The sequence below is a fragment of the Marmota flaviventris genome, chromosome X (assembly GCF_047511675.1).
Source record: "Marmota flaviventris isolate mMarFla1 chromosome X, mMarFla1.hap1, whole genome shotgun sequence".
In the NCBI taxonomy this organism is placed as follows: Eukaryota; Metazoa; Chordata; class Mammalia; order Rodentia; family Sciuridae; genus Marmota; species Marmota flaviventris.
Window position 1 is genome coordinate 129,170,002 of NC_092518.1, and position 26,626 is coordinate 129,196,627.

Here is a 26,626-nt window from a genome sequence, read left to right on the forward strand (position 1 = left end):
TTCAAGTTCTGAGTTTGCTGTCATTTTCTGTGGATTTCTGTGCTGTCAATTTTTACATCTCAATGTTTCTTTCAATGGCTGGACATTGTTCAAAAGTATTTCCCCTTCCTTGCCATCTGTGATTGCTACGGGGTAGGAATCAAGGGGTCAGAGTTTTTAGAACCTATTATCAAAAGGCAGTTCTCTAACAGTGAGGGTTCAGAAGCCTTTGAATAAGAAACCCCATGGGCTTCACCATAGCTGTCTAGCTAAGAGGCCTTTCCCACCACTTCTTGAGTTGATTGGAGTCTTCTGGAATGGGAATCCTCCCAAAAGACAAATCTCTCAAGCAATGGAGTCATGCTGAAGAGATTGGAAAGTTCACTTTCAGCTAAAGCATGGTGGTATAGTACTTGCTTACTTGTTTTAAAGATAAATTATGCTGTGGTCTTGTTTTCCTCTATAGAGTGGTGAGAGTAAGCTTAATGAATAGATTACTTGCAGCAGTGATCAATAACTAATTCTTATATTTACTTGAATTCATTGTCTCCAGTTTTAGAATGCTTGCTTTGCAGTCTGTTCTAATTCTCTCTTCTATCTGCATAGTACTATGTGTGACGTGAACATCACTGTAGTATTTCTGCCTGCTAGTTGTCAGGATCTACATGGGTGTGCCAGCAAGCCCCATGTGTGCAGGTCTGAATTTCTCAAAACAGTAAATTAATTGGGTGAACAGTGACTTTTAAATTAAATTTAAATCCTTTTGAGTAATGTACCCTACAAACATATTAAAAATTGGTTCCTATACTTCAACAGATTTGTGAGTGAGTTTTAAGAACCCTTCTCTGGCACAAAATAAAGTACAGCTATTGCATATGAGTCATTGCGAAGGTAGAAAGTTGGAGTGGTTTCTAGAAAAGGGGAAATTTAGCATATCTATAAATTAAAGTCTTATTTATAATTTTACCAAAGCCATGACCATTTGTTTGTTTGAACAAAGTCCCCTTTACTTCCTTGGAAACATGATTGATTGGTTAGTTAAGTAAGAAATTATGCACTTCAATTTCACACATTTGTTCCTATGTGGTCATTTGTTCCTATGTGGCACGCATTTCCAAATAGATACCAGTCTTACTTATAATTCTGATAAAATGGGAATTAGGATCATGTGGCAGCAGGTATGGCTAGAAAATGCTTGTCCTTCAAATAGAGCTACTGACTGAAGCCTAATTAATGTAATTGCTAATGGTTTCCCATTTGCAAGCATTAGTCAACTTTATATCTTCAGCCATAAAAGAATATACCTTTTGTTCCCTTGTAATATTTAACTAATGTTTGTATTATGTGTTCTTCCTTATAGGAATCTCAACATTTGACCCCAGGATTTACATTACAAAGTAAGTGTTTTTGAAGATTCCTTGTTAGTCCAAGCATCCATGTCCTCTCTTCCATTGCTTCTCACTGTTTCCTAGTCAATATTTTAAAACATGGTAGAAAAATGACAGTTATGTTGCAATATTTTTCATCTGTTATCCATGTAAGGAAACTTGGAGGACTGCATGTTTGAAAACTAATTTTATTCAGAATTATTGTTTGACAGTAGAAACATGAATAGTAATTTTTGGTGTCCTTTATTTCAGAGTGGAGTGACCCAACCAGCAGAGCTTCTACAAAGTCAGTATCATTCACATCGTGAGTACTTGGATTTCCAAGCCAGGCTTCTGGGGGGGTATTTGTCAAAGGAAGAGTACCTCAATTCTGAGCTTATTCTTTTCGTTCTTTCTTGCTCCTTCAAACTATGAATCCTGATTCATAGTAAGATGTGCTTTCATGAGGGGCTATAATTACATCTCCCATTGTCTTTGCCTGTTTGGGCTACTATAACAAAAATCCATGTGCTAGGTATCTTATAAGCAACAAAAGTGTATTTCTCACAGTTCTAGAGTCTGAGAAGTCACATATAAAGGCACTAGTAGAACTGATGTCTGGTAAGGACCCACTTCCTCATAGACAGTCACCTTCTCACTGTAACCTCACATGGTAGAAGGGACAAGATGTCTCTTTGAGCACTCCTTTATATAGGCACTCATCCCATTCATGAAGGCTCTATTCTCATAACCTATCACCCTGGGGGTGAGGATCCAATGGGAATTTTAGGAGGATACAAACATTTGGACTATAGCAAGTAGCACTAATCTATGTGGACACCATTAGGCTCTCAAATTATGTAGATACATGTTGGGTCAATACATGAGATATGGAAACAACTCTGATTTCAGTGAAAAAATATGTAGATGTCTATTTCCCACATTTTCACTACTTGTTCAAGTATTACACACCTTTAATTACAAACATCATCATACATAGTAGTCAGCTAGTGCTAGCTAGGGTGGGCAAGGAACACATCTGAGCAACCATGATTGGATGTAAACTGTTGAATGGCTTACTGTGGTCAGTCAGTCCAAGACCCTAGTATTTGCAGGTAATCTAACATCTGTATATTAAACACAAACAGGACTACCCAGGAAGGGATAGAGTATGAGATTACATGGTGCTCGTTTGAAGTTCAGAAGCCAGGGTCCTGCAATTCACTCAGGACAGTCTTCATTTTTTATTAATGTTAATTGAAGGAGGAGTTTGTAGAAACCAATTTCCTCAGATTAACTGTTGTATATTTTTTAATATCCATTTGTCCAAGAATGTATCAAGGGAGTAACTCTCTCACAACTTCTTTCATTCCTAATAATAGAAAATAGAAGTAGAATTTCTGTTTGAGAAATAGTACATACTTGAAATTTTTCAAAATGAAATAATGTATGATATTCAAGTGGTCTAATGGCATACTTGAAGCAAATTGCTCACCTTTTGGAAGATCACAAATAACTGCATAAAACAACTGGAAATGATTGCCAAATAGACTGAGGCTCTGAGAAAGTCAATTGCATTGGTACTACACATTCTTGCTGCAGTGTAGTGGCAAAGCCTGGAAGTCCTGACCCTATCACCAATCATCTTATTTGGTTTTCTAGCCTGATCTTGCCTTGTAATTCAAAGTTCAACTTCAATAATCAAGAGTCCTCAATTGAAAAACAAAACAAGAAAATATAACAAGAGAGATAACAAAACCATAATCCTAATTTAAGTATCAAACTTTATGGAAACACAGAAATCAAAATCATCTTTATATTGTGAAATTCAGCTTTTCCACGAATCATCTAAATGAATTCCCTTTGTTATTCTAGTAATCAATATATCTTTTTCTCCCTGGTTCTACTCCTACCCCACTTTACCCCCCATTAAAAAACTCAATAAAACACACACACATTTAGGAAATCAATGCAGGTTTACAAACATGAAAAATATAAAAGCATATTTTTCAATGTACAATTATTTTACTCCCAGAGCTTAAGTGTTAGTCTCCCGCTAGAGAAATGCTATTTTCTATATATACCATAGAATGAAATATTCCAGTAGTTTCTAACTAATGGAAATGAACTTTTCTTTTTTCTTTTTTTTTTTTTTATTGTTGGAGAACTATGTCAGGAAATGAACTTTTCAATGGAGGTTTATAGTTAAGGGCTGCATTTCAGAAAACACCTCCTTATAGCATGGTGGTATGTAGTGCAGTCAATAAGATTAAAATTCTCTGTATGAAGCTTTGGTAAAATTAGAAGACACCAAGTTTATTTTATAAATGAGCTACTCCTTTTTTTGGCTACTTGATTTAAAGCTCAGACACTGCCCATCAAATTTTACCTGGAATAAATTCCCTTCTGGTTATAGTAGGATAAAATTTTAATACAGCATAAGTCAGACTTGTGATAGATTTGTTTTCATTTTTAATTTCCAAATTATTAACCACTACTATTATTCCCCCATATCTTACCACAGTGTAATTTTAAGCCAACTTCTAGGATTTTCCATTTGTCAGGGTAATCCTCCAGGCTATTAAGAATATTCTGAGTATAGACAGACTTCTGGTGCCTGGAGTTTGGAGGGAAGTAGTCCCCAAGTCAGTGGGGCCTCGGGAATGATGCCCACCCAAGGTCAGCAAATGTGCTGGACATGCTCCCCATCACTTAGTGCCAGTGCAGAGAGATTAAAGTCTTGTAAAACAATCCCTTAATTGCTGAGACACTCTATTCGTTTTCTTCATTTTTGCTTGTTTTCTTTGGTTGAGAAAACGCAGATATTCCATTGGAGTGTGGATTGTTTATAAGGACTATGTGCATGGCCCCCAGGTCTGAAAATACTGACCCTGGGGTGCCTTAGTGCAGGTTTGCAACTAGCCAGGCTCCCTTTTTGTTCTTGACATTTGCTGCTCTCTCTGGGCCTGACCCCAGTGCATGATTGGCCTTTTGGAGACTGGATATTTTCCCACCCAGTCACTGCACTTTGTTAACATACAGTGCTTTTCACAGGGTGTTGTCAATGGGGTGATATTCTATATGCTCCATCTGGAACCCTGAATGCCTGTGAAGCAAGAGCATTAGACTGGGGGAGTTTGGAGACCTGCGTCTGAGCCTCTGCTCCCTAGCAATTCTTGTATTGGGAGAAACCAATGACATAGGATACAGAGGATGCAAGTTTAGATCAGCAGAATGTATCTTTACTTTAAAGCATACAGACAGAATCCCTCAAGGGAAATTGTACAAATTAATGAGCTCGGTGTATACACATAAGGATATGTACACAAACACTTCTCGAATTCTATGTAAGCATACTCTTTAGAAGGTAAAACTTGCAAAATGAGAGTACATTTAACTTTAATCCTTAGTAATTTCTAAAGGAGAGAAGACCCAGCAGTTGGTGTCCCCCAACCCACCCACCTTTAGCCTCTATTATTCTGAGCTGTTTTACAGTCTTTGAAAAATCCTTTCCCGGATTTTCTGAATCCAGTGAAGTTTATTGCCTCCTCCAAAAATGGTCTGTGCCCTCATAAGGAGAGTGAGACATGAGCTTAAGAAGGTCAAATTGTATTTCTTGGGATGACAGACTGGTGTATTTTTATAGTGGTATCATGTCAATTCTGTGACTAAGAGATACACTATTTTCAGTTTCCAGATTCAGGTTCTCAAAATACTTACTAGACACTGTGTTAATTTATACTTTATTTCCTTTTTTGTGGGAAGGAGGGTATTGGGGATTTAACCCAAGAATGCATTGCCACTCACTTATATATCCTGTCTCTTTTTTCGTTTCATTTTGTTTTGTTTTAATTTCAAGACAGTGTCTCGCTAAATTGCTGAGGTTAGTCTCAAACATATGGTCTTCCTGCCCTCAGCCACCTGAGACCATTAAGGAGTAATGGAGGAGGGAAAAAAAAGAATTTGGATTTTTTTTTTTTTTGGCTGAGTTAGATTGCTTCATCTAATTTATTGTAATGCTTTGTCAATTACTTGTCAATACCTTACAAAAGGTATGACTTTTTATTCTTTTATGAGCCATCATAAATTGGAAGAAATAAATGTATTCCGTTTCCCTGAGAAGAATTTTCAGCTTTCATGAACTCGTGGGTGTCTACCAAACAGCCTTTGACTTCAGTTAGTTTTGTGAGTTGTTGAGAAGATGGCAACTTTAAATATCTGATACTTTTGTTAAACTTGGTTGTTAACATTTGGACTCTATCTAAATGGAAAAAATCCAGACCCCCCCACCTTTCAATCAAGCAGGTGTTGTATTATAAGCCATACTATACAGAATGTCCAGATAGTTTCTATGAAAGCCCCAAAATAAAGACAAATATGACCATATGTCATTTTTTCTTCATCATAAATCTACTTCTTACACTTATAGTGTTAGCTACATATTTGAAAACATCACAACCATGGATGTAGAGAGTTGATAAAAGACCACATGGAGACATACTGGTTGAAACCAGCCTCAATTTACCTGTGGGTGGTTGACAAGCATTTCACATGAACAAATGATTGAATGTATCTATATGTAGGAGGAAAGGAAATTACAGCATCTAAGAAATGGCAGATGTCTCAAACAATTATCATCATGTCTAGGCACATGTTCTAGGCTCCATCCCAGGCTCTGGTGTGTGTGTGTGTGTGTGTGTGTGTGTGTGTGTGTATCACCCTATCAAGCTTACCAGCCATCCTGGAGGTGCCGCACTTTATTCCAATTCTATAGATGAGAAAATCAAACCTACAATATATCCCTTCCCCTAATGTGTGCACAATCCAAATACACAATGAACTAATCATGTATACTGATCTCGAATGAATATTTTGGCTACAAACATGCAGAAGAACCATCAAAGTAACACCATTCTTTGGTGGGAAAGTTTGAACGTGGGCTCAGGACCATATAGATCCAAAGTCCCTGCTCTTCCTTCTATGCTGTGCTTCCACATGGGATCTGATGACTTCAAGGATTTGGTACACCAAATTTAGCCTTTTGTACCTTGATACAATCTTTAAATAGACCTGTAGTGCTGCTTGGTAGAAATGATTAACAAAAGTTATTATGCCTCTATGCTTTAAAATATGCAAAACCGGATCAAAACTGTTAAAATATCATTATTTCTAAACTTTTCCCTAAGTGTTATGGAGATTTAATTACCAGAGAGAATATAAAGATTATGAGAAATTTTTTCACATTGCTATAACCAATATAAGCATTACATTATTTCTTTAATGAATTTTATTTTTTTACTAAAATAAAAAAAAATCCCCACATTCATTACAACCCTGACCATCCATCTGCCAAAACTTTCATCATTGGAAAAATTCCTTTTGAGAATTTGATTTGAGATTTAAGAACTGCTTTTCCTTATTACATAGCAACAACCCACTCTGTAGCAATTTCATATATTCTTCCCTAAGTAGATGTTTGGTCTGTTACTTAGATGCAATTTCAGGAGCAAAGTGGGTAATGCAGCAGGAAAAAAAATAGCTGCTATTTTCTTAATCAGATTAATTCTTAATCAAAATACATGAATTTGTACTTGAGATCTGAAAATATTGATATTCAGTTGGAAGCTTACAAAAACCAAACTAACTCTCCAGATAAACTAGTAATCTCAGTGACTTTCACTAGTTGTAGCCATTCTGGATTTTAAACTGAGAAGTATGCCAACTCTTGCTTTAAGCCTGTCTTGTATGCCCCATGGCTCAGAGCCTGCCAACTTTTCCTAAGGACTTAATATATTTTTGGAAGTTCTCCACTGCATCAGGGACAGCCACCTGGGAGCAGAGAAAACAAAATTTGGCAGCCTGTTCAAGCTGTGAATTAAAGGTAATTCACAGTTTGAAATGAATCAGCATGAGGTCCTTAAGAAGAGTAATCAGACATCAAGAGGATTTTATGTTGAGGATTGTATATTGGCTAATGTGACAACAAGCAATATTGGCATTTGGAATGTTCGCATCAAGGAGTGTTGAAGCTGCCTTGGTTTGATGGGTGCCAAGACTGAGAACCAGGGCTCCTTCACAAAGGGAGCTGTAGCTTTCCACTTCCATTACATAAGATAAAAACATAAATGTGTTTACTCAGCAAAGTTGAAAGATCAGATTTAATTTTTCTGGTGTTGGTCCTGGGTTCATGTCTGTCATAGGAACTGCATATTTCAGGTGGATTTTGAGACATCTCTGTAATTGGAAAGGAATGTCTTTCTCTCAGGGAAACTTTGAGTGTCTCTTCTACCTGATTTGTATCTGTTTTTACATTCATTCATATGTTCATTCATTCATTCAAGTGTTCATTCCTATCAACAAATTCAAACCTTCTGTGTGGAAGGCTTTTGACCATATACTAGTAACTCTGAACATCCTTCACAGTTGGGGAAGATTGGACTTGCACCAACACCACCAGTAACTTGACTAACTCCTATGTATTGAGTATATGATATGTGCTAGGCACTCTCCATGCATTTTTTCTCTTTGCAACAGGCCTGTGGATTTATTATTATTATAGAAGCAAAACCCAAAGCTCAGAGCCATTGAATAAGTTGCTCAAATATCACAGTAGCAAAGGGTAGAGCCAGGACTAACTCCAGAGAGCATGCTCTTCTTCCACTGAAACCATCCCATGGGCACTTTGGAGATTGCTGTACTGATTGAAGTCAGGTGTGATCTTATCCAGTCAATAGGTAAAAGTGCACTAATTACAATCCAGGCCCAAATGGTACCTGGCATTTTGGTTTAAGTCAGAGATCTAAATATTATCATAAAGTGCTGTCTTCCATATACTGCAAATACTACAAATGTCAATATGGATATTCCCCCACAGGCATACTCATCCTCAGCTCAGAGTCTAAAGTCAAATTGTGTCACCATGACTATGAGATGTTTCCTACAGTGAGTGCAAAGGATCCCTGTCTGCAAAGGAGTTATACCATTATGGAAAATTCACATAAGATTAATTGTGGTAACATATGGTGGGAACAATGTCTCTCTCCAGAAATCTCCGTTTTGCCATATTAAAGTGAGAAGGAGAGAAAACTGATATTTTGGTCTGTTTTATGAGAGGTTCATCCATCACCTTTTGTGCTTACCAACTTTGATAATTGGAAGTAGCTTTATATCCTCATAGTGGAATAATTTTTAAAAAAATATTCCCATCTGTCATCAACCATAGTGACATATTTTTGAGTTCTCTTCAGCATTTTGAACAGTAACTGAATGAAGCAAATAATACTGGTGTAAGGTGATGAAGTTAATAGGCAAGGTATCAAAGTTAAAATAATATCACTTATATAATTGACTGTAATGTGATAACACATACATGCATACACACATGCACACATACACTCTATATCCCAGAATATTAGGTTCTTCTAATGCTATCTGATCAAATGAGATGCATGTGCACACAGATACACTCTTTTTTAAAAGTTATTAGATTATAAAATTCTAGGATCAGAGATACGTTTCCTATGCATTGTGATTGATAACTCTGAAGCACTTTCACATGATACTTTATCCTCATGTGAGCATCAGAGTGACTCTGTTAAGGGAGCCAGGTGGAAAGAAACCAGGCATAGGGAGGGGAATATATTTGTTCAAAGTCTCCCACTTAAGGAACAGCAGAGCTGGGACTACAGTCCAGGATTCTAAACTCCCATTAGAACATTCTTCCTTGTCCCCAGATTCTCCAGATGCCTACAGGGCCAGAACTCATCAATCAGAGTCCTGACAAGTCTTCCAGGCCCACAGGAAAAAAATATAGCAGCAGTGTAGACAAGCTCTGTGGATCATTCCTATAAACTAAAAAGAAACAAACAAACAAAAAATGCAACTGAGCCTGGAGTAGATGACAAAAAAATATCCACCCTGCTTCTAAACTATTCATTTTGTTTTTCCATCCTATCAAGAATCTCACAAACAGCCAGATCCTTTGCCACAATTATGTTATTGGGAATGTTATGTTTAAATGGTCTGCTCTTGACACCTTCTCAGCACTGCTAAAAGCCCTTCCATTTTACTGATGAGTGGGGAGCAGTGTTAGTAGAGTACCACAGATGCACGCTCAATTACAGCTGTAAAATCAGTTGAAAAATCTGACACATGCCTTTCTTTGTGGTTCATCCATCTACTTTAACAATGAGCACCAAAAAAGAAAAAAAAAGTCTCAAGCTATCTGATTGACATCTCCAAACATGTTGCCAAGCTTGGTAGAGAGTGGGTGGGATGGAGTATGGTGGGGTTGGGGTAAGCCTGCTGAAAACAAATGAAAAAAATTATTTTCTCTGCTATCTTGTGGGATCCTGACACCCATGATCTGCCAGTGCATCCCTTTAGTAAACTGTATTGTCCTTGTGTAAGTTTCCAGGGGGCCTAATAGAATGATGATAGAAATATGCCCAGGAAGGAGTGGAAAGTAATGATTTATAACTCTGCCAGCTCCATTGCCTAATGTGTGGTGTTACTTGTTTCTGAAAAACATTGCCCACTTTTTAAAATATCCCAGATAGCTCCCTCAATTTTAACTATGTGGAATCTCTAAATTTTCCAAGAAAAAAAATCTTTTTGAAAGTACCTAATGTTCATAATATCTAGAAAGGTTCATTCTAAGTCATTTACAATAATTTCCATAGCTCACATGGCAGAAGAAGAGAGAAAGTAAACTGTATGTGAGTATTTGCCTAGGTGACATAATGTCACCACTTCTAGTATCTACTATGCCAGACACTGGCAAACATCTTACAAACATCAGTTATTTCAACCTCACAACAGATCTGTGATTTTGATATTATTTTCACTATATTGACATGATTATCACCCTCACCATTACCAAGGGTTAAGAGACAGTACCAAACAAACAGTTGTGGCTACAGAGTCAATGCTGTTGCTAATACTGGCAGTCAGGTCTGCCTGGTGCTCTTTGTCCTGGGCCAATTATGTTGTTTATATAACCATGTTATATCCTTGTAGCATCCCTGAGAGGTAGATATAGTTAAGACAATTTTATGGAGAAGGGGATTTCATCTCAGAATAGTTCAATAACTTGATCAAGATCACAGAGGGTTGCTAAGAGAGCTGGAATTTCACTCTAGGATTCTTGAATTTAGAGCATAAATATCTTGTTTTATACTGTATCTACCTCATCCGAGTAACATTTCAATTGAACTATTACTAATTATTAAGTACAGAGAACAATAACAAAATAGCAATGTTATAATTCTTTCTAGTTCAATGGTATTATAGGTCTTCCATACATATTGTTACATTTGGTCTCTACTCAATTTTCAGGGCCAGGAGTTATCAATGCCCTAGAGAGAACACAAATGTGGCCCCTGCTTCTGGGTGGCTCAAATCACAGTTCCCCCACTGCTCTGTCATATAACTTGATGAATTTACTTGGTGCTTTTCCTAGCTTTTGTTTCATCATTTAATAAAACAGAGATGATACATTAATCATATTTCTTAGTGAACAGTGTCAGAGATGAACTCATGAAAGGGGCTTGCAGTCAACTATTCATTGGTGTTCTCTCTGTATTAAAAATGGGGAAAGTCAAGTTCAGATAGTTTAAGTGAGGTGGCCAAGCTCACATAGCTAGTAGTGCTGCCAAAGCTCAATTTTCTTCTTGACTCCCAGTTGAATGCTTTTTTTTTTTTTTGCTAATATTGACCATGAAATTTCAAAAGTCTGTGTCAATGTAGTTTAAATGGAAAGATTAATTGCCAATGCTGTCAGAGGCAACAGACTTAAAATCAATAACTATCTGTGCCAATTCTTTCCTCATTAGATAGCCCCAACCTGCTTCTGAGTGTCTCAAAATCTTATGAAGAATAAGTGTGTTCTCCACTCACTTATACCCAAGGAATTAGTACTTAATTCACTGATAGTTTCTGCATTTATAGGAGAATTTAAAAACTTGAGAAAAATCACATTATTTTTCCCATCCCACTGTGTTGTAGAATGGAATTTGGGGATAGGTCCCCCTCTATCTTCCCACCTTTTTGCAGTGCTTTTTCTTCTGAGATTGAAGAGGACCTAAAACTGGTGACCTGTCTCACCCTTTACTACTGGATTAAAATTCCAGGTTGCTACTATGGTAACCGTACCTTGAAAATTAGATCCTGACAGAGTCACTAAGAAATTTAGAAGTGCACTCCTGCCATGAACTTTGAAGAAAGGTTGCTTACAATTGTCAGCGACAGCCTCTTAATTGAAATAATCTGTCTGCCCGTCTGCTAGAAAGTTTGTATGTCTTGGGGAGGGGAGAGAAAAAGATTATATCCTGATGGGTTTTAAAATGTATAAAATGGCTGTGGTTTGAAGCAAAGCTGTTTTCTGCATGAAATTTAAATCAACTTTGGCTCAATTTATGCTATTCAGAAAGAACTGTGATGTTCAGTATTCACAGTGGCAAGAAGCCAAGATGCACAGCAAAGATGTAAGACAGAGAAGATAGTGCTGGGGGTCTACCTCAGACAAACCTAGTAGTTGCAAGATCCAAATGGCAGCCACTTTCAAACCAGATTGCTGTGCCCAGGACTCTGGGAAGTTGGGGAGTGCAGAGCACAGCATGACAGACTTTAAGATGAAGAAAAACAGTCACTGATTTGCCTAATGGCATAAAGAGCCACAATCATATTGATACTCCCAAAGCCAGAGATATGAAACAAGTGATACAGAGTATCTTGCCTTTCAGGAAGATGAGGATTGAGGTATTGGTAATTTCAGGGATTTTTCTGTGCAGTTCTCTCTCAAGGCAAGCACATGAGGGTTAGTCTGTGCTTCCACAACAAGATGGGTATTGTTGATGGTGGTTTTTTCTTCTCTTTCTTTTCTGATACACACATAATAGGATTTTAATATGTTTTTCTAATGGCACATATAGAAAATGACTAACTCTCTGGAAGGAACAATTTCAGACCAGAGTAATGATATTACTATGAAAAAAAGTTGGCATACTATTTTACACAGAACAGATATCAAATATTAAACCAGTTGGATGATTTCAAGTAGTTAGAACTGATGGATTGGAGCCATGGGAACTCATCCTCTAGTGTTGGGAGTTCCTAGAGAAAGTATAGTTCTGTCTGAATATTTGGAGTGGAATTACCTCTCACCACACTTGAGTCTCTTCATTCTGGCTTGGTTGGTCTGGATGTCAAGGACACTGTGATGATGATGACTGAATTATGATATCCCTCTGAACACAATATATGGCCATGAATGGCCAAAAAACACACACGGCCAGTTTCCTGCCTATGAGTAAGGTAGATCAAAATGCAGCTCTCCTGGCATAATAGGTTCACAAATGTTTGACTTCCTGAGTCAAAGGCATGAAATTAATTCACTTTTAATCTCAGCAACTGGTGCAGGACCTCCCTACACAATAAATAACCAGAAAACATTGTACAGAGTGTGGTAGGCCATGCAAGAATGATCTGGAAGGTGTAAATTAGTCTGCAGTAACACTAATATTTCATAGATGCTATTCTTCTATTCTTTAACATCCAAACAGTTGTACAATAAGAAGAAATATATATATGTATATGTATGTATATATATATATATATATATATATATATATATATATATATGCATGTATATGCATGTATATGCTATTGGAAAGAATACAATATAGAAATTGAAGTTGATAGGCTATGAAATCAAAATGCCTGGACTCAAATCCCAGCTCCACCATTGTTTAGCCACACAATCTTGGGCAAATTATTTAGCCTCTCTGTTACTTAGTTTCCTGATGTGCAGAATAGGGATTGTCAGAGTACCTTATTGTAGAATTAAATGATTAGAGTACTTACCACAGTGCCTGGTACATCAATAAACATTAATTATTGTTATTGGTTATGCTTGTGATAAGTATGGGCATTCTCAGTGAGTCTTCTGTGTGAGTGCTATTTGCAATATATTCCAATCTTTAGCCATCGGAGGAAACTTTCACTGTATTCTCTGACTTGTCCCAGAGGCCCCCAATTGGAGCAGGACCTCTCTAGAATGAGCAAACTTGGACTCAATTGAATATTTTTTTTTGCTGACCCACACACCCCAGTGAAAATGAAAAATGGCTTGAATATCTTAAATGCACACACTTTGAGTACTAGACACACTCTTCTCATTCTTGGAGCTTACCACATTATCATGTCACAGTCACAATTGTACTTGTATCATGTGATTGTAAAAAAATAAAATGCTAGGACTTATTAATTTCCAAGCACTATGCTGAATGTTTTATATCTGTTACATGATAAACTAATCACAGCTCATGAGATGTAGGCACTATTTTCACCCACATTTTACAACCAAGGAATCAAAGTCCATGAATTAAAGCTAAATTCTTGTAGCAAATAATCATGAATCTGTAATTTGAAACTACATCTGCTTGATTTCAAAAATAAAAGCTTTAGCCTTGCGTTCCTGCCTGTCCATGGAATATCTAGTCATGGAATCCACCTGGACTTGTCTTGGGACATGGCAATACCTTCTAGAGATAACAGAGGGAGGACAAGATGGAGGGAACAATGGAGGACAAGAACTTGATCAAAGATGTTCTGTACTCCTGATTCCCAGGCTAGCCTTTCACCATTTCTACAATCATCACTGGTTAATTTCCTGAGTCATAATTGTTGATTGCTTGGTTCATATAAATGTGAGTAACTACTTTTGAAATATCATAATAAGTATGTTGCCAGTTTTTTAGAGAGAATTGGGAATCCTTTTTCTAAATTCCCAATTCTTTGCATACATAAGGGAAATCATCTGAATAAAAAAATGCATGAATAAAATTTCATGAAATAGCCCTTGCCATTCTGTGAAATAATCACTCTATTCCCTTGTCTAGGCAAATCATTCCTGATGCAACATATCTGTTTCTCTTTCCTTGGTCTGAAAAGATACTTCAGACTCTGCCTTTAATTATTATCAAGCTTGACTATGAATCCCTAGAGAAATAAGCTTGTTTTTACTGAGATTGAAGATAAAATAACATTTAAAGAGGTTTTAAAAATAAGAATTGAGTCTCAGAAGACACACTATTGTAGAACACATTGTATATCAAACCATGTAAGTACATAGTTGTAACAGTGACTTAGTAAACACATTGCTGAGTGAACTATGAAAAATAATCCACCGAGGTACTATTTCCCTTGCTCCTAAGCACTAAGTTAAGAGAGTATTGCCATAAAGTAGATATACACTGTTTAAAAATATTTGTGTGTGTGTGTGTTTAGAATATTTGCTTTAGGCCCAATAGACTAATTTTTTTTTTCTTTTGCTAGGAAAAGTACACTGTAAGGAATTTAGCTAAATGGTATATTAAGTGACTGTCTAAAATGGTTTTAAAAGATAACAATTTTGAACCAAGAAATGTCTTCAATAATTTGATTCTGAATGGGACATAAATTAACTTTATAAAATAGAATCAAAAAAGTTCAATTAAAATTATTTCAAATCTATCATACAACTTAGCACTTCACACCCTTCCTATTTGTAACTGACACTTTTATCATAAGTTCCTGAAACCATAAGTAAAATAAGTATGCCAGTATCAATAATCAAATTTTCATTTTCTGAAAAGTGATCTTTCTCTGAACCGTATCCTCACTCTTTGCATGTTAACCTCCTAGAAGCCTGTTCAGAAATTATATCATGATGAGTATTCCTGAGCATGCATCCTTCTATTGCTCTTGCTAAAATCTTTAGATCCTAACTAAAGTAACTTGATTTTTCAAATCATATTTTAATTCAGGTGTGTGGTCTCTTAATTCCTTGTTTAAAAATTTTATGAGATATGATAAAAAGAGGAGAGAGATGACAGATAAAATAATTCATTGTGCATATCAGATCATTTGAAAATATTTCTGGTTTAGAGCCATTAAATATTTCCCAAATTTAAACTGCAGTATAAAATTATTTTCTTAATTTAATTTTAATAACGTAAATGGCACACATATGGAAAAATTTCAAGGCAATATTTCCAATAAATAGCATTTTACTTGTTTCTCCTTTTAAAAAGAAGGCAAGCAATAAAGCAGATGAATCACGATAATCTCTCTTGATGAAAGAAACAGAAAATACACATTCACATGCCCACCCCATTACGGTGGAGACTGGCGCATGGTGGCTATCATTGAATGATTATAGTGCACAATTTTATGTTGGATAAAAAAGAAAAGAAATATAGATGTTTTCCCACTCCACGAAAACCTGTACAAAAATTCTAGCATATATTTCCAAACAGATATAAAGGTAATTTTTCACCCTTAAAAAGAATCCTTCACTTTGTGAATGATTCACTGCAGGTTTCCTCTAAATAGTAAGCTCATCTCATGCATTTACAATATGGTTTGATTTTCAAAACATCAATTTACATACACTTTCCAGAAACAAATCTATTGTGCAAAGCGATGCTTACTCGTATAGTATAAAAAAGCAAAAGTATTTTTTTAATTGGAGACCATGGTTTATGGAGTTTGCTCATCATTAATATTAATTATTTATAGTCCAGCAGCTTTTGTTAACACAAGTAGAGATGGAGATGCCACAGGCTGCCTCAGAGGTAGTTCCATAATGCTCATTCATAATTAGTGAAATGCCGTATTTCAGCAGCAGTCAATCAAACACGGCCTTGTTCTTGTTCTCATGGGAACCTAATCCTTCAGTCCCTTCTTTCCCCTTAAGTTTCCCTTGTTCACGGACACATTCCAAGAGCTAAAAATCGAACAATAAATTAGTGAGAAAATTACAGCAGTTTTTAGGACTAACATCCAATGGAATGTGATTTTGGCGTGCAGCTTACCACTGCCAATGTGAAAATGATAGATTAGTAATTGGAGGTGTGGTGTGGCACATCTCTCAGAACAAAAATTCTCTAAAGAATCCCTGGAAACCTATGTAGAGTTACCTGTAATCATCCTTTTGAATAGAGCAAAATGCCACTGGAAGGGGGCCAAGGCTGAGCGGTGAAGCAACCTCCGTTCACAGTAATATTTTAAGTAAACTGCCAGATAGCTTTGTTTTTTAAAACAAATGTGTTCAATCATTTTTGGGGGGAGAGGGTCAAACCACATAGGAACACTTACAGCAATACCGAGATTGACTATGTGGATTCTGTTCTCTTCTAAGTAGCTTTCTTAAGGAAACTCGTTTTTTTCTGCATGAAAATAAACAGCCCCTAAAATAAATTGAAGCATTTAAGGCCCTCACCCCAATAACTTGGCTGAACACTTTTTTTTAACTTCCATATGGAATTCAGCTTTAAAAGTATTGCCAGAGATATTTCTGAATTTATTCCACAGAATGAATCCTGGGTATTTTATTTATAGAGCACCAATTTCAGACTTTTAAAGGTAATTGTCTCAGAGAATTTCCACGAACAAATCAATCTTCTTAACTTTAAAGAGAAAAGGTGCATTCCTGTGTTCATTTGTGGCTACTAGGCAGGTCAGCAGGAGAGTTTTATCTCTGTGTCACTGGGTGAGTCTTTAGAGAATTTGAGTACATTGATTCTCCTCTCCTATTGAAAATTAGGTTTGTACTGTGCTTTTAAAAAACATTTCTTATTAATAGCAAACAAATTTCCATGGAAGCTTTGGGGTGGATGGTCTTATTTATGCCAAACAAATTATATGAATATTTGAGGCAAATAAATTCAGAGGAAAAGAAAATAACCTCACATTTCTTTCAGTTATGCAGATGTGTAAAATAACATTATTTTAGATATGAAACACCTAGATTAACTTTTGCTAAATGTTTCACTGTGAAGTAGTTACCTTGAAATATTAATTGACATTCAGTCCCTCCCTCCTCCAGAAAAAGAGTAATTTTATAATACAATATATTTGGAAAACAGTGGGTTAAAAAAAAAAACTAACAAGGCTTTTCATTGTAGGAATTCTTTGAGCCTTTAATATGCTAATGTTACTGTGTTTCTACAGGAGGGGTGTAGAATATGAAGTGTTTCCCAAACTAACTTGGCCAAACAATTTCTTTCTTTATTTTTTTTCTCAGAATAACTACTAATGTGGTGTGGGATAATTTGGCCCATACCAATCTATATAAATACATCATTATAGAGTTATCTTCCATATATAGACTCAGCTTTAATATCTACCTGGAGTGTATATGCGCATTATATTTTGCCTTGCCACCTTCACTCCACCTTCCTCTAGTTGCCCCACCAGATCCAAAACCCATTTCAAATCAAATGTCCCTTTTAGAAGGCCTACTGAAATCACAGACAATTTGTATGCAAAAATCATAGGAGCTTTATTTTTGTATTGATAATATGGAGGTTGTTCTGAAATTCCAACTTTCACCCAGAAGATTCTTTTGTGAGGCGCCTTCTGTCTTTTTTTGTTATTGTTCCTGCAGACCACCTGAAACTGTAAGTTGTCTTCTGGGTGGTTGGCTCAGATCATCTTCCCTCACTGTGAGGAAAAAAGCTGGCTGAATACAGAAAGAAGTGCTGCCTACTCACTGAACATTCTTGGGAGATAATTTGCTGCCATGTTTTATAAAACTAGGGACTGGATGTGCTTTGGAGCTTTTTATTAGATATTGCAGAGAGAGATAATAGTCTTATTATCCTGGTGACTTTTGAGACCACTCTGAATGCTGGTGTTATTGAAAATGCAGTAATGAAGTCAACTCTCAAATCTAAGCATGTGGATCGTCCATTTCAGACTGTATTTTCCCCAGCTGGCTTTCAGCAGCCACCCAGGCCAGCTCAGGCTGCTTCCCCACCCTCAATGGGAATGTGTTTCTGGAACACAAACATCAGACTGAGAATGAACAGAATTTAGAAGATATATTTTTTTTTTTTAATATTGGGAGTGGGTGTTGCATCATAGAGTCCAGAACTTAAAGGAAATAATTTTCCATTTTGCTCTGGTTTTATGTTTTTGTATTCACTCTATCAGCAGAAGGAATCCAGTACTGATGTAGTCCCTTCTGCATCCAAATAGTCTTTTCTTCTAGGGCAAGAATGTGCCCTTTATTTAAGCACTTTTCTTGATAACTTATCTCCTATTGTGAGGAGCATTTGCTAAGTAGTTAAGCTGTCAGGAACAGAAATTTCTGGTATACTGATCTTCTACACACTTAGATCAAAGATGTTTCTGTGTACACAGTATTCCATTTAATTATCATTTTAATTATTATATTGACTTATACATTACTATTGAGCACATTTTACAATGAGTGTAACATACAAGCAATCCTTAATTTTCATTATGTCTTATCTCATTCACATTATCTGAAGCTTGATAGTAGATAATTAGTTGATTGTATATGAAAATACCCAAAATATCGATGGGTAGAAGAGATGAATCCTGATTAGTTGGCTCTTTCTTCCTTCAACAATTACATATTATACTTTGTATTTACTCCTGATATATATTCAATAGTAGCAATATCTATCTTGGGAATTTGTAGAGAGATAGCAATGGTCCAGTGATTGTGTTTGGACTATATTATAACTGCTACTTTGTAATATGGGGGAACACAAATACTGAGGATTTTATTTCAACAATTTTACTTTAGATTTTCTCATTAAGCATTATCATTACTTATTTTATGTATGCATGTTAGAGATGCCTTTTTGTATATATCATTTTTTTTTCTCAGCAAACTGCCAGGGTTAAATTAAGCAGCTTCCTGATAAAATAATGATGCACACACATGAAAAAATAACAAATGTGAAATTACAAAATGAAGAGAGTCTGGTATGAAAGTACCATTTGTTAAGACTATACCTTCCTTCCTTGCGGTATGAGATTGTTAAGGTAAAGTGGTTGACAATCACACACCTATTCTAACTAAACTCATTGTCCACACACCAAGCCCTTCTTTACATTATCTTGTTTTCTTGAATTAGAAAGTGGCCAACCAATTGAATCTGGTGTTTGCAAAATATGATAGGTTGATTGTCTATTCACTGAAGTTTGGGGATCTCAGATTCAAACATCACCAGTAGAAGAATCATTGCATTTGACTGTGCCAGTTGGCCTACCTTGACAGTCTGAAGTACTCTGCGTAAATGATGTGGTTTTACAGAAGAAAATAAAATTTCAACTGGTTGGGGATTCACCTCAGATCAGCTGAAATATGGAAAGGCTTTTCTTAATTCATAACTTCTGGTTTAACAATTGAAAACTAGAGTATTCTGATGGTATGGTTTGTATAGTTGACATTATTTCCTCTGGGGAGTTGAGCATTGCCATTTAAGGTGAAAGGCCAGTGGCTTGATTTTCCCCCAAATTTCACAAACACACCAGGATGAATAAATTTGTTTTTCAAGAGCATCCATTACAGTGTCCTAGAAACAGGTATAGATTTATGCAGATTAATTTGGCATACAACAGCAAATTGCTGCTGTGAGATATATTTTACAATTACTTCCAAGCTCAGGCTAATGGCTAGAATCAAATAAAACATAAAAATAGGTTTACATAGATTGTTTTATAAATCAGATAAAACTTTACATTACCTACCATTGGAACTGAATGCATTTTTGCAAGCAGCATAAGGGCTGTTCATGTAATACTTTCATTATCTCCAGCAAGAGTAAAACAAAATAGAAACAAGTCCATTGAATTTAGTCACCATTAACTACCATTAACTGTAATTTTTTCCTGACAAGCTCTCTCTTGTCTGATGATGAGTGAAACATCAGGAAAAGTCAACTGAAAACTGCATAAATGCTAACAAAATATGCCATTGTATGTTAAGTGTGCCCAGTTCAGACATTTAAAATAGAGCAATTTATAATGTGTTAGCAGTGAGTACTCCATCATGTTTTAAATAAATTTATTTTTCTACTTCTTTTGAGACTGTAACTCACTCTGAGAAGACTCATGCCATTTCACTGCACAATGCAGGTCACAAATTGAATAATGTGAAATAACTTTATTAGAGAGCTGAAGAAAATGATCTGGCAATAATGTGTTTTACAGTAAAATTTGATAGCTCTCTAAAGATCAATGAGTGTGTTTGTTTACTTTGAAGTGAAAAGGACAAAGGCTTCATAATGGAATCCAGAGAAATACCCAAATTAAAGGAATCTTTGCCAGCTCAAATGACTTTCCTAGTCTGGGGTGAATTCAGAAAATCTCCCAAAGTACTTTGCAGTAGACAGAATGCCTAGGTACTGTCTGTGATAACATGTCATTATCAGGCTGGCCTGGAATGAATGAAAGTCCTCTTGTGGCCACACAGAATAAAACAAGCTTCAAGTCACCAGGGTCTTGTCCTGTCCCAAACAAGGATTGAGAGGGCACTTTATAAAGGGAGAAAGGAACAGCAGGGCCACCTTCATTTGCATCACCAAACGCTAATGATGCAGGCGCTTTTATGGACACACTGTGTACACAGAATAGGTTCAATTAAAGAGAAGCCATTTTACACTGGCCTTTCCCCCACCAGGATTTAAAGGGAAGACAAAACAAAGACCATTTATCTGAGTGACAATACATTACTTTTTAAAAATTAGGTAGAGTGCAGAACATAGGGTAAGCAAGATGCCTGGGTCTCCCTAGTCTTATCTTTGCCATTTCTTTTCTCAGCCTGTGTGCCAAGACCTCATGAAAGCACATCTTTGTAAAAAATAAGATAACTATGAAAGATGATGAGAGCAGGCAGGAATATTGTAGCTGATCCAGACTAGGGAGAACAAGATTCAGAACTTCTTACAAATTTAAAATCAAGCTCCCTTAGCAAAGACCAAAATGAATTGCTGTCTGATATTTTTGGCCTTGAAAAAATGAGTTGGAGGTTTGAGTTCAATGCCTATGGACAGATGTTCCACACACAAAAAACCGAGACTCTTAATTGGCACTAATTAGCACCCTTGTTGGCAGGGAGGGATTGACAAGGTTATTTCTATGGCACTGTCCCTGCCGACTCCCAAAGCTGTTCTTTCCAGGACAAGGGGGGAGCAATGTAGGTAAACTTATGTTCTTAGCCTTCAAGGATTATTTGTGCCCCCAAACAAAGAGAGTCTTCACATTTCTAAGCTGTCAACTTAGTAAGATTCTTTGCCTAGGATATTCATTGGCTTTTATTTTTAATTAAATAATGTGTAATTAGGAGGAAACAATCAATACAGTAGAGTGACAGGCATTTTTATGTTGGTGTGTTTGTCCCTGCTTAAAGAAGTAGAAGCAAAAAGAAAAAAAAAAACAAGTGGAATTGAGGATGAGAAAAACAATCTCAGCACATTCTAGACATTAACACTAGTACAGAGCGGATGTTTTTTTCTGGCACAAATCCTTGCAACTGCCACACAATACATCTTCACAACGCTCTGTGTATAATCACCTCCATCTGTAAAATGGGGGAATACCACCAGACTCATAAGAGGGCCAAAGTCTGCTGAGAACTTCAATGTGCTAGGGGAAAGGTGTCTAAATGGAGTGATAGTGAAAAGTAGAGGTATGTGAAGATGGAGGAGTTTGTGGCTGGGTTCTAATAAACATTGAGCAATACTGTGTGGAAATATGCTTTCAGGTTCTGCAAATACTCCTGTCTATATAATTGCAAGCTTGAGATTTATGCAAAAGTAGTTACTTTTGCATGTATTTAATTTAGTGCTAATAGGGAACTCAAAGAAGGATTAAAGTCATTTATAGTAACATGACAGGTTTTTTGATGCTGTAGCCTGATGACACACGTTCATTTCTGAAAAGCTAGAAAGAGTCTTAAATCTAGATTAAGCCTTTTATTTTCTCCCAGGAAAACCAAAAGACTAGATCTTCACAATTAAACAGACCCTAGAACATCAAAACCCTCAGGTGTGAGAAATCACAAGTCTACCCTTGAATTGCAAAATTTTTCAAAAAGAACCTTAAATAATTAGCAAATATATGTACATAGATGAACTAAACAGTATTTTCTTTAATGTGAATGGTCTTACTTGAAGTACAAAAAGAAACATAAATACTAATTTGGATTCTTATGTGTTCCTATACTATATCAATATAGGAATTATCAGCTCAGCAACCCAGCCATTCCCACTCAGAGCTGTCCAAACTTTTATGTACCTCATGGGTCATGCCTACTGTCTCTAGTACTCTAGAATCCTTGTCTTCTAGCCACATGTCAGGATCACATAGATTTCTAGCTGAAGACATCCAGGAATACCTGTTCATCTCAGGACTCCAGAGGCTATATAAATACCCTCAAGTTCCAAAGGCTGGAGATTTTCCTTCCTCTCCCCAAGGCCATCTTTTCAAGCCTCTCTGAGTCACTGTCCATAATCTAGAACCTCAGTCAGGCCCACCCACACTACTCCTCAAGGCATTTCCCTCCTCACCAGCACCTAACACAAGTGGAGAAATAGGTACAGTCAAGCCCCAGCAGCCTTACTAGGTTCCTCCACCTCTTTACCATAAACACCTGGAATCCCTTTCTCATCAGCATGCTGTAATACTGTCTTAACACCAAATCTCATCCAAGTTCCATACCCCCCCTTAGTACATCATGGTTCCAGCCACCTGGCTTCCAACCACTTAAAACAGCCTCATCCAGATGTCATAAGCCCTACTTTCTTCAAGGCCATAGTACTCTACAGATCATATACATTACAGCTATTATTTTCTCTTAAACAAACTTAATTGGGGGAATTATCTGGCTAGATTTATCCTGAACAAAGATCAATCTGGGGCAGGTAAGAGATGCTGAAAGCTTGAAATAAGGTGGGGATAGACAAGAGATGACAGACTGGAGAAGGGTGGATTTCTGCATTCTCATCAATAGAATTGAGTGACTTGCAAGATATGTGAAGTGAGGGAGGGGTAGAAATTTTAAAATGGCTCTCAGCTTTCTTGCTTGGAAATTTGGTACAATGGAGTGGCATTATACAGTTGTCTTAGCTTATTTGTGCTGCTGTTTTCTGCTGTAACAAAATATGTGAGATAAGGGTATTTATGAAAAAAGAGAAATTTATTTTCTCAGAATTCTGGAGAGTAGGAAGTTCAAATCAAGGCACTAGCAGGTTTGGAATCTGCTGAGGCCCCCTGTATCTGCTTCTAAAATGGCATCTTGAGTCTGCATCCTCCAGAGGAGATGCATGCTATGTGCTCACATGACAAAAGAAATAGTAGGGTAATCAGGGCCTAGCAAGTTCCAGGTATCATTTTATAATGCACAATAGACAGTCCTGGACTTATAATGGTTCAATTTATGACTTTTCAGTTTTATAATGGTATGAAAGGAGTATGCATTCAGTAGAAACTATACTTTGGATTTTGAATTTTGATCTTTTACAAGACTAACAGTATATAGTATGGTTCATTTTCTCTCTCTCTCTCTCTCTCTCTCTCTCTCTCTCTCTCTCTCTCTCTCTCTTTCTCCCCCCTCCCTTTTTCTATACCAGAACAAGAAAGGAAATGCCATTGCATGCTATCGCTGGGGATGAAGCATTCCATTTCCGGCATGCATTCCCTTTTCTTTTATTTGTTCTAATTAGTTATACATGACAGTAGAATGTACTTTGACTCATCATACATAAATGGAATGTAATTTCTCATTCTTTGGTTGTATATGAAACCTACAGAACACTAAAGAAATAAATTGAAGAAGACTTTTGAAGATGGAAAAATCTCCTATGCTCCTGGATAGGCAGAATTAACATTGTCAAATGGCCATACTACCAAAAGTTATACAGATTTAATTCAATTCCTATGAAAAATCCAATGACATTCTTCATAGAAAAAGAAAAAGCAGTCATGAAATTCATTTGGAAAAATAAGAGACCCAGAATAGCCAAAGCAATCCTTAAGAAGAAGAGTGAAGCAGGAAGAATCACAATACCAGACCTTAAACTATACTACAAAGCTATAGTAACAAAAACAGCAGAGTGTTGGCACCAAAACAGACATGTAGACCAATGGTACAGAATAGAAGACATAGAGACAAACATTTATCTCATACTAGACAAACACACCAAAACCAATCACTGGAGAAAAGAGAGCCTATTTAATAAATGGTGCTGGGAAAATTGGAAATCCTTATATAGCAAAATGAAACTAAACCCCTGTCTCTCACCCAACACGAAACTCAACTCCAAGTGGGTTAAAGACTTAGGCACTAGAACAGACATCCTCTGCCTAATAGATGGTTCTCTTTCTTGATGCTGTGCGGGGACATCCAGGTGAAGTTCCTGGTGAGCTACTCCATCAAAGGGAAACAACTGATACTGTGTCACCAGTGTTTACTGGATATTGTCTTCTGTGTTTTCTGATCCCAACATGTCTACAAAATGACCATCTATATCTCCTGCCTCTGGTGCATTTTTAATTTACAACATTTTCAACTTATTATGGGCTTATCAAGATTAACCCCATCATAAATTGAGGAGCATCTGTAATCTGATCCATGCCCTAATCTAATCTCCTAAAGTCCCCACCTTGTAAGACAAGAGCATTGGGGATTAAGTTTCAACATGAATTTTGAAGGAGACACAAATGTTCCAACCATAGTAGAAAGATGTAGAAATAAAGCATATGATGAAGTCCTAATCCAAGCTAAACATTGTTGAAGCTTGGAATCATCATGGTAAGTGAAAGAAGCCAATCTCAAAAGGACACTTACTATATGATTACATTCATATGACATGTCTAGGATAGGCAAAATTATAGAGAATGAAAGCATATTAGAAGTTGTCTAAGAATAGAATATAAAAGTAGAAAATGAATCAGGAGAATATGTATAAAAATTATATAGCTAAATGTTGCAGGGTAGTGTTCTGGAGTGATGAAAAATTTCTGAAACTAGATATTAGGGATGTTTGCACAACATTGTGAATTTACTAAAAAGCACAGAATAGTACACTTAACATGGTAAAATTTATGTTTTATATCTATCTATTTATGTATTATCGCAATAATCATTAGATAGATAAAAATGAGAAAAAAACAGATGAACTAATAATACATAAACTTTTAAATGTTTTTGTTAGTGCATTATAGTTATTATAAATAATATTTGGGTTAATTTGGATGTAATCATACTGCATGACATAAAATTTGCCCCATTTCATTCCCCAGTACTTCCACTTTCCCTCACCTCTTCCCTCCCCCAATCCGTTTCCTCTGCTCTATTGATCTTCTTTCTATTTATTGAATGCATTTAATTTGTACATTATAGTATACATAAAAGTGGAATTTATTGTGACATATACATACATACACATAGCATAGATTGATCAGTTTCATACCATAGTTTCTCACCTTTCCCTTCCTTCTTCCCTTGCCCCTTGTTGCCCTGTCTCTACTCTACTGATCTCCCTTCTATTTTTATAGGACCTCCTTTATATAATTTCTAATTTCTCTGCTGCTTCCACATATAAGAGAAAATATTCAACCCTTGACTTTGTGTCTGGCTTATTTCACTTAGCTTTATAGTCTCCAGTTCCATCCATTTGCCAGCAAATATCATTATTTCATTCTTCTTTATGATACTGATATATGAGTAAAACTCCATTGTATATAGAAACCACAGTTTCTTTGTCCATTCATCTGTTGATAGGCACCTGGGTTGGTTCAGTAACTTAAGTTTTGTGAATTACACTGCTATAAACATTGATAAGCCTGTATCAATATATATTTTGATTTTAGTTCTTTTGGATGAATACCAAGGAGTAGGAGAGCTGGGTCATATGGTGGATCTGTTTAAGTAAAACAAACTAATCAGGAGGTTCATGAAAGGAAACAATGATTTTTCTTGGGCATGAGGCATTTGTGAGATATTTTAGTAAAACTAGGTTGAGAAGCCTTGAGCTTTGAAGACTGTCCTAGGCTGAAGATATAGCCTTAAGAGTCAGTGCAGGGGCTGGGGTTATAGCTCAGTGGTAGAGTGCTCGCCTCGTATGTGCAAGACCCTAGGTTCAATCCTCAGCACCACATAAAAAAATAAATAAAATAAAAAGCTATAAAAAATTATAAAAAAGAGTCAGTGCAGTGGATGATACCATCAGAGAAAGTGGAAAAGTAAGAACCTGAAAGAGAAGAACACTGTTTGTAGGGTGTTTGGGCAGAGGAAGGGGAAGCAGGAAAGAGGGATGGCATATAGCAGAGAAGTAGAATTCAGGACACTGTCTGCCTCCTTTCTCCTCTTGGGTTGCAAGATGATAAGGCACATCACTGGCTTACCCTTCACCATAAGTAACCTTCTTCCTTTCTGAGCTTTTCCTTTATGCCATCCTTTCTGGCATTTGTTCCCTCAG

General features: G+C 36.5%; 1 protein-coding gene across 1 annotated transcript in view; it reads left to right on the top strand.

Moving 5' to 3' along the window:
- Aff2 (ALF transcription elongation factor 2) overlaps positions 1–26,626 on the top strand; it is a 317,944-nt gene that overhangs the window by 172,069 nt on the left and 119,249 nt on the right. Inside the window, exons 6-7 of the mRNA XM_071606100.1 lie at positions 1,340–1,376; positions 1,620–1,653. Coding sequence (XP_071462201.1) covers positions 1,340–1,376; positions 1,620–1,653 — 71 coding nt within the window. The remainder of the gene's footprint in view (positions 1–1,339; positions 1,377–1,619; positions 1,654–26,626) is intronic.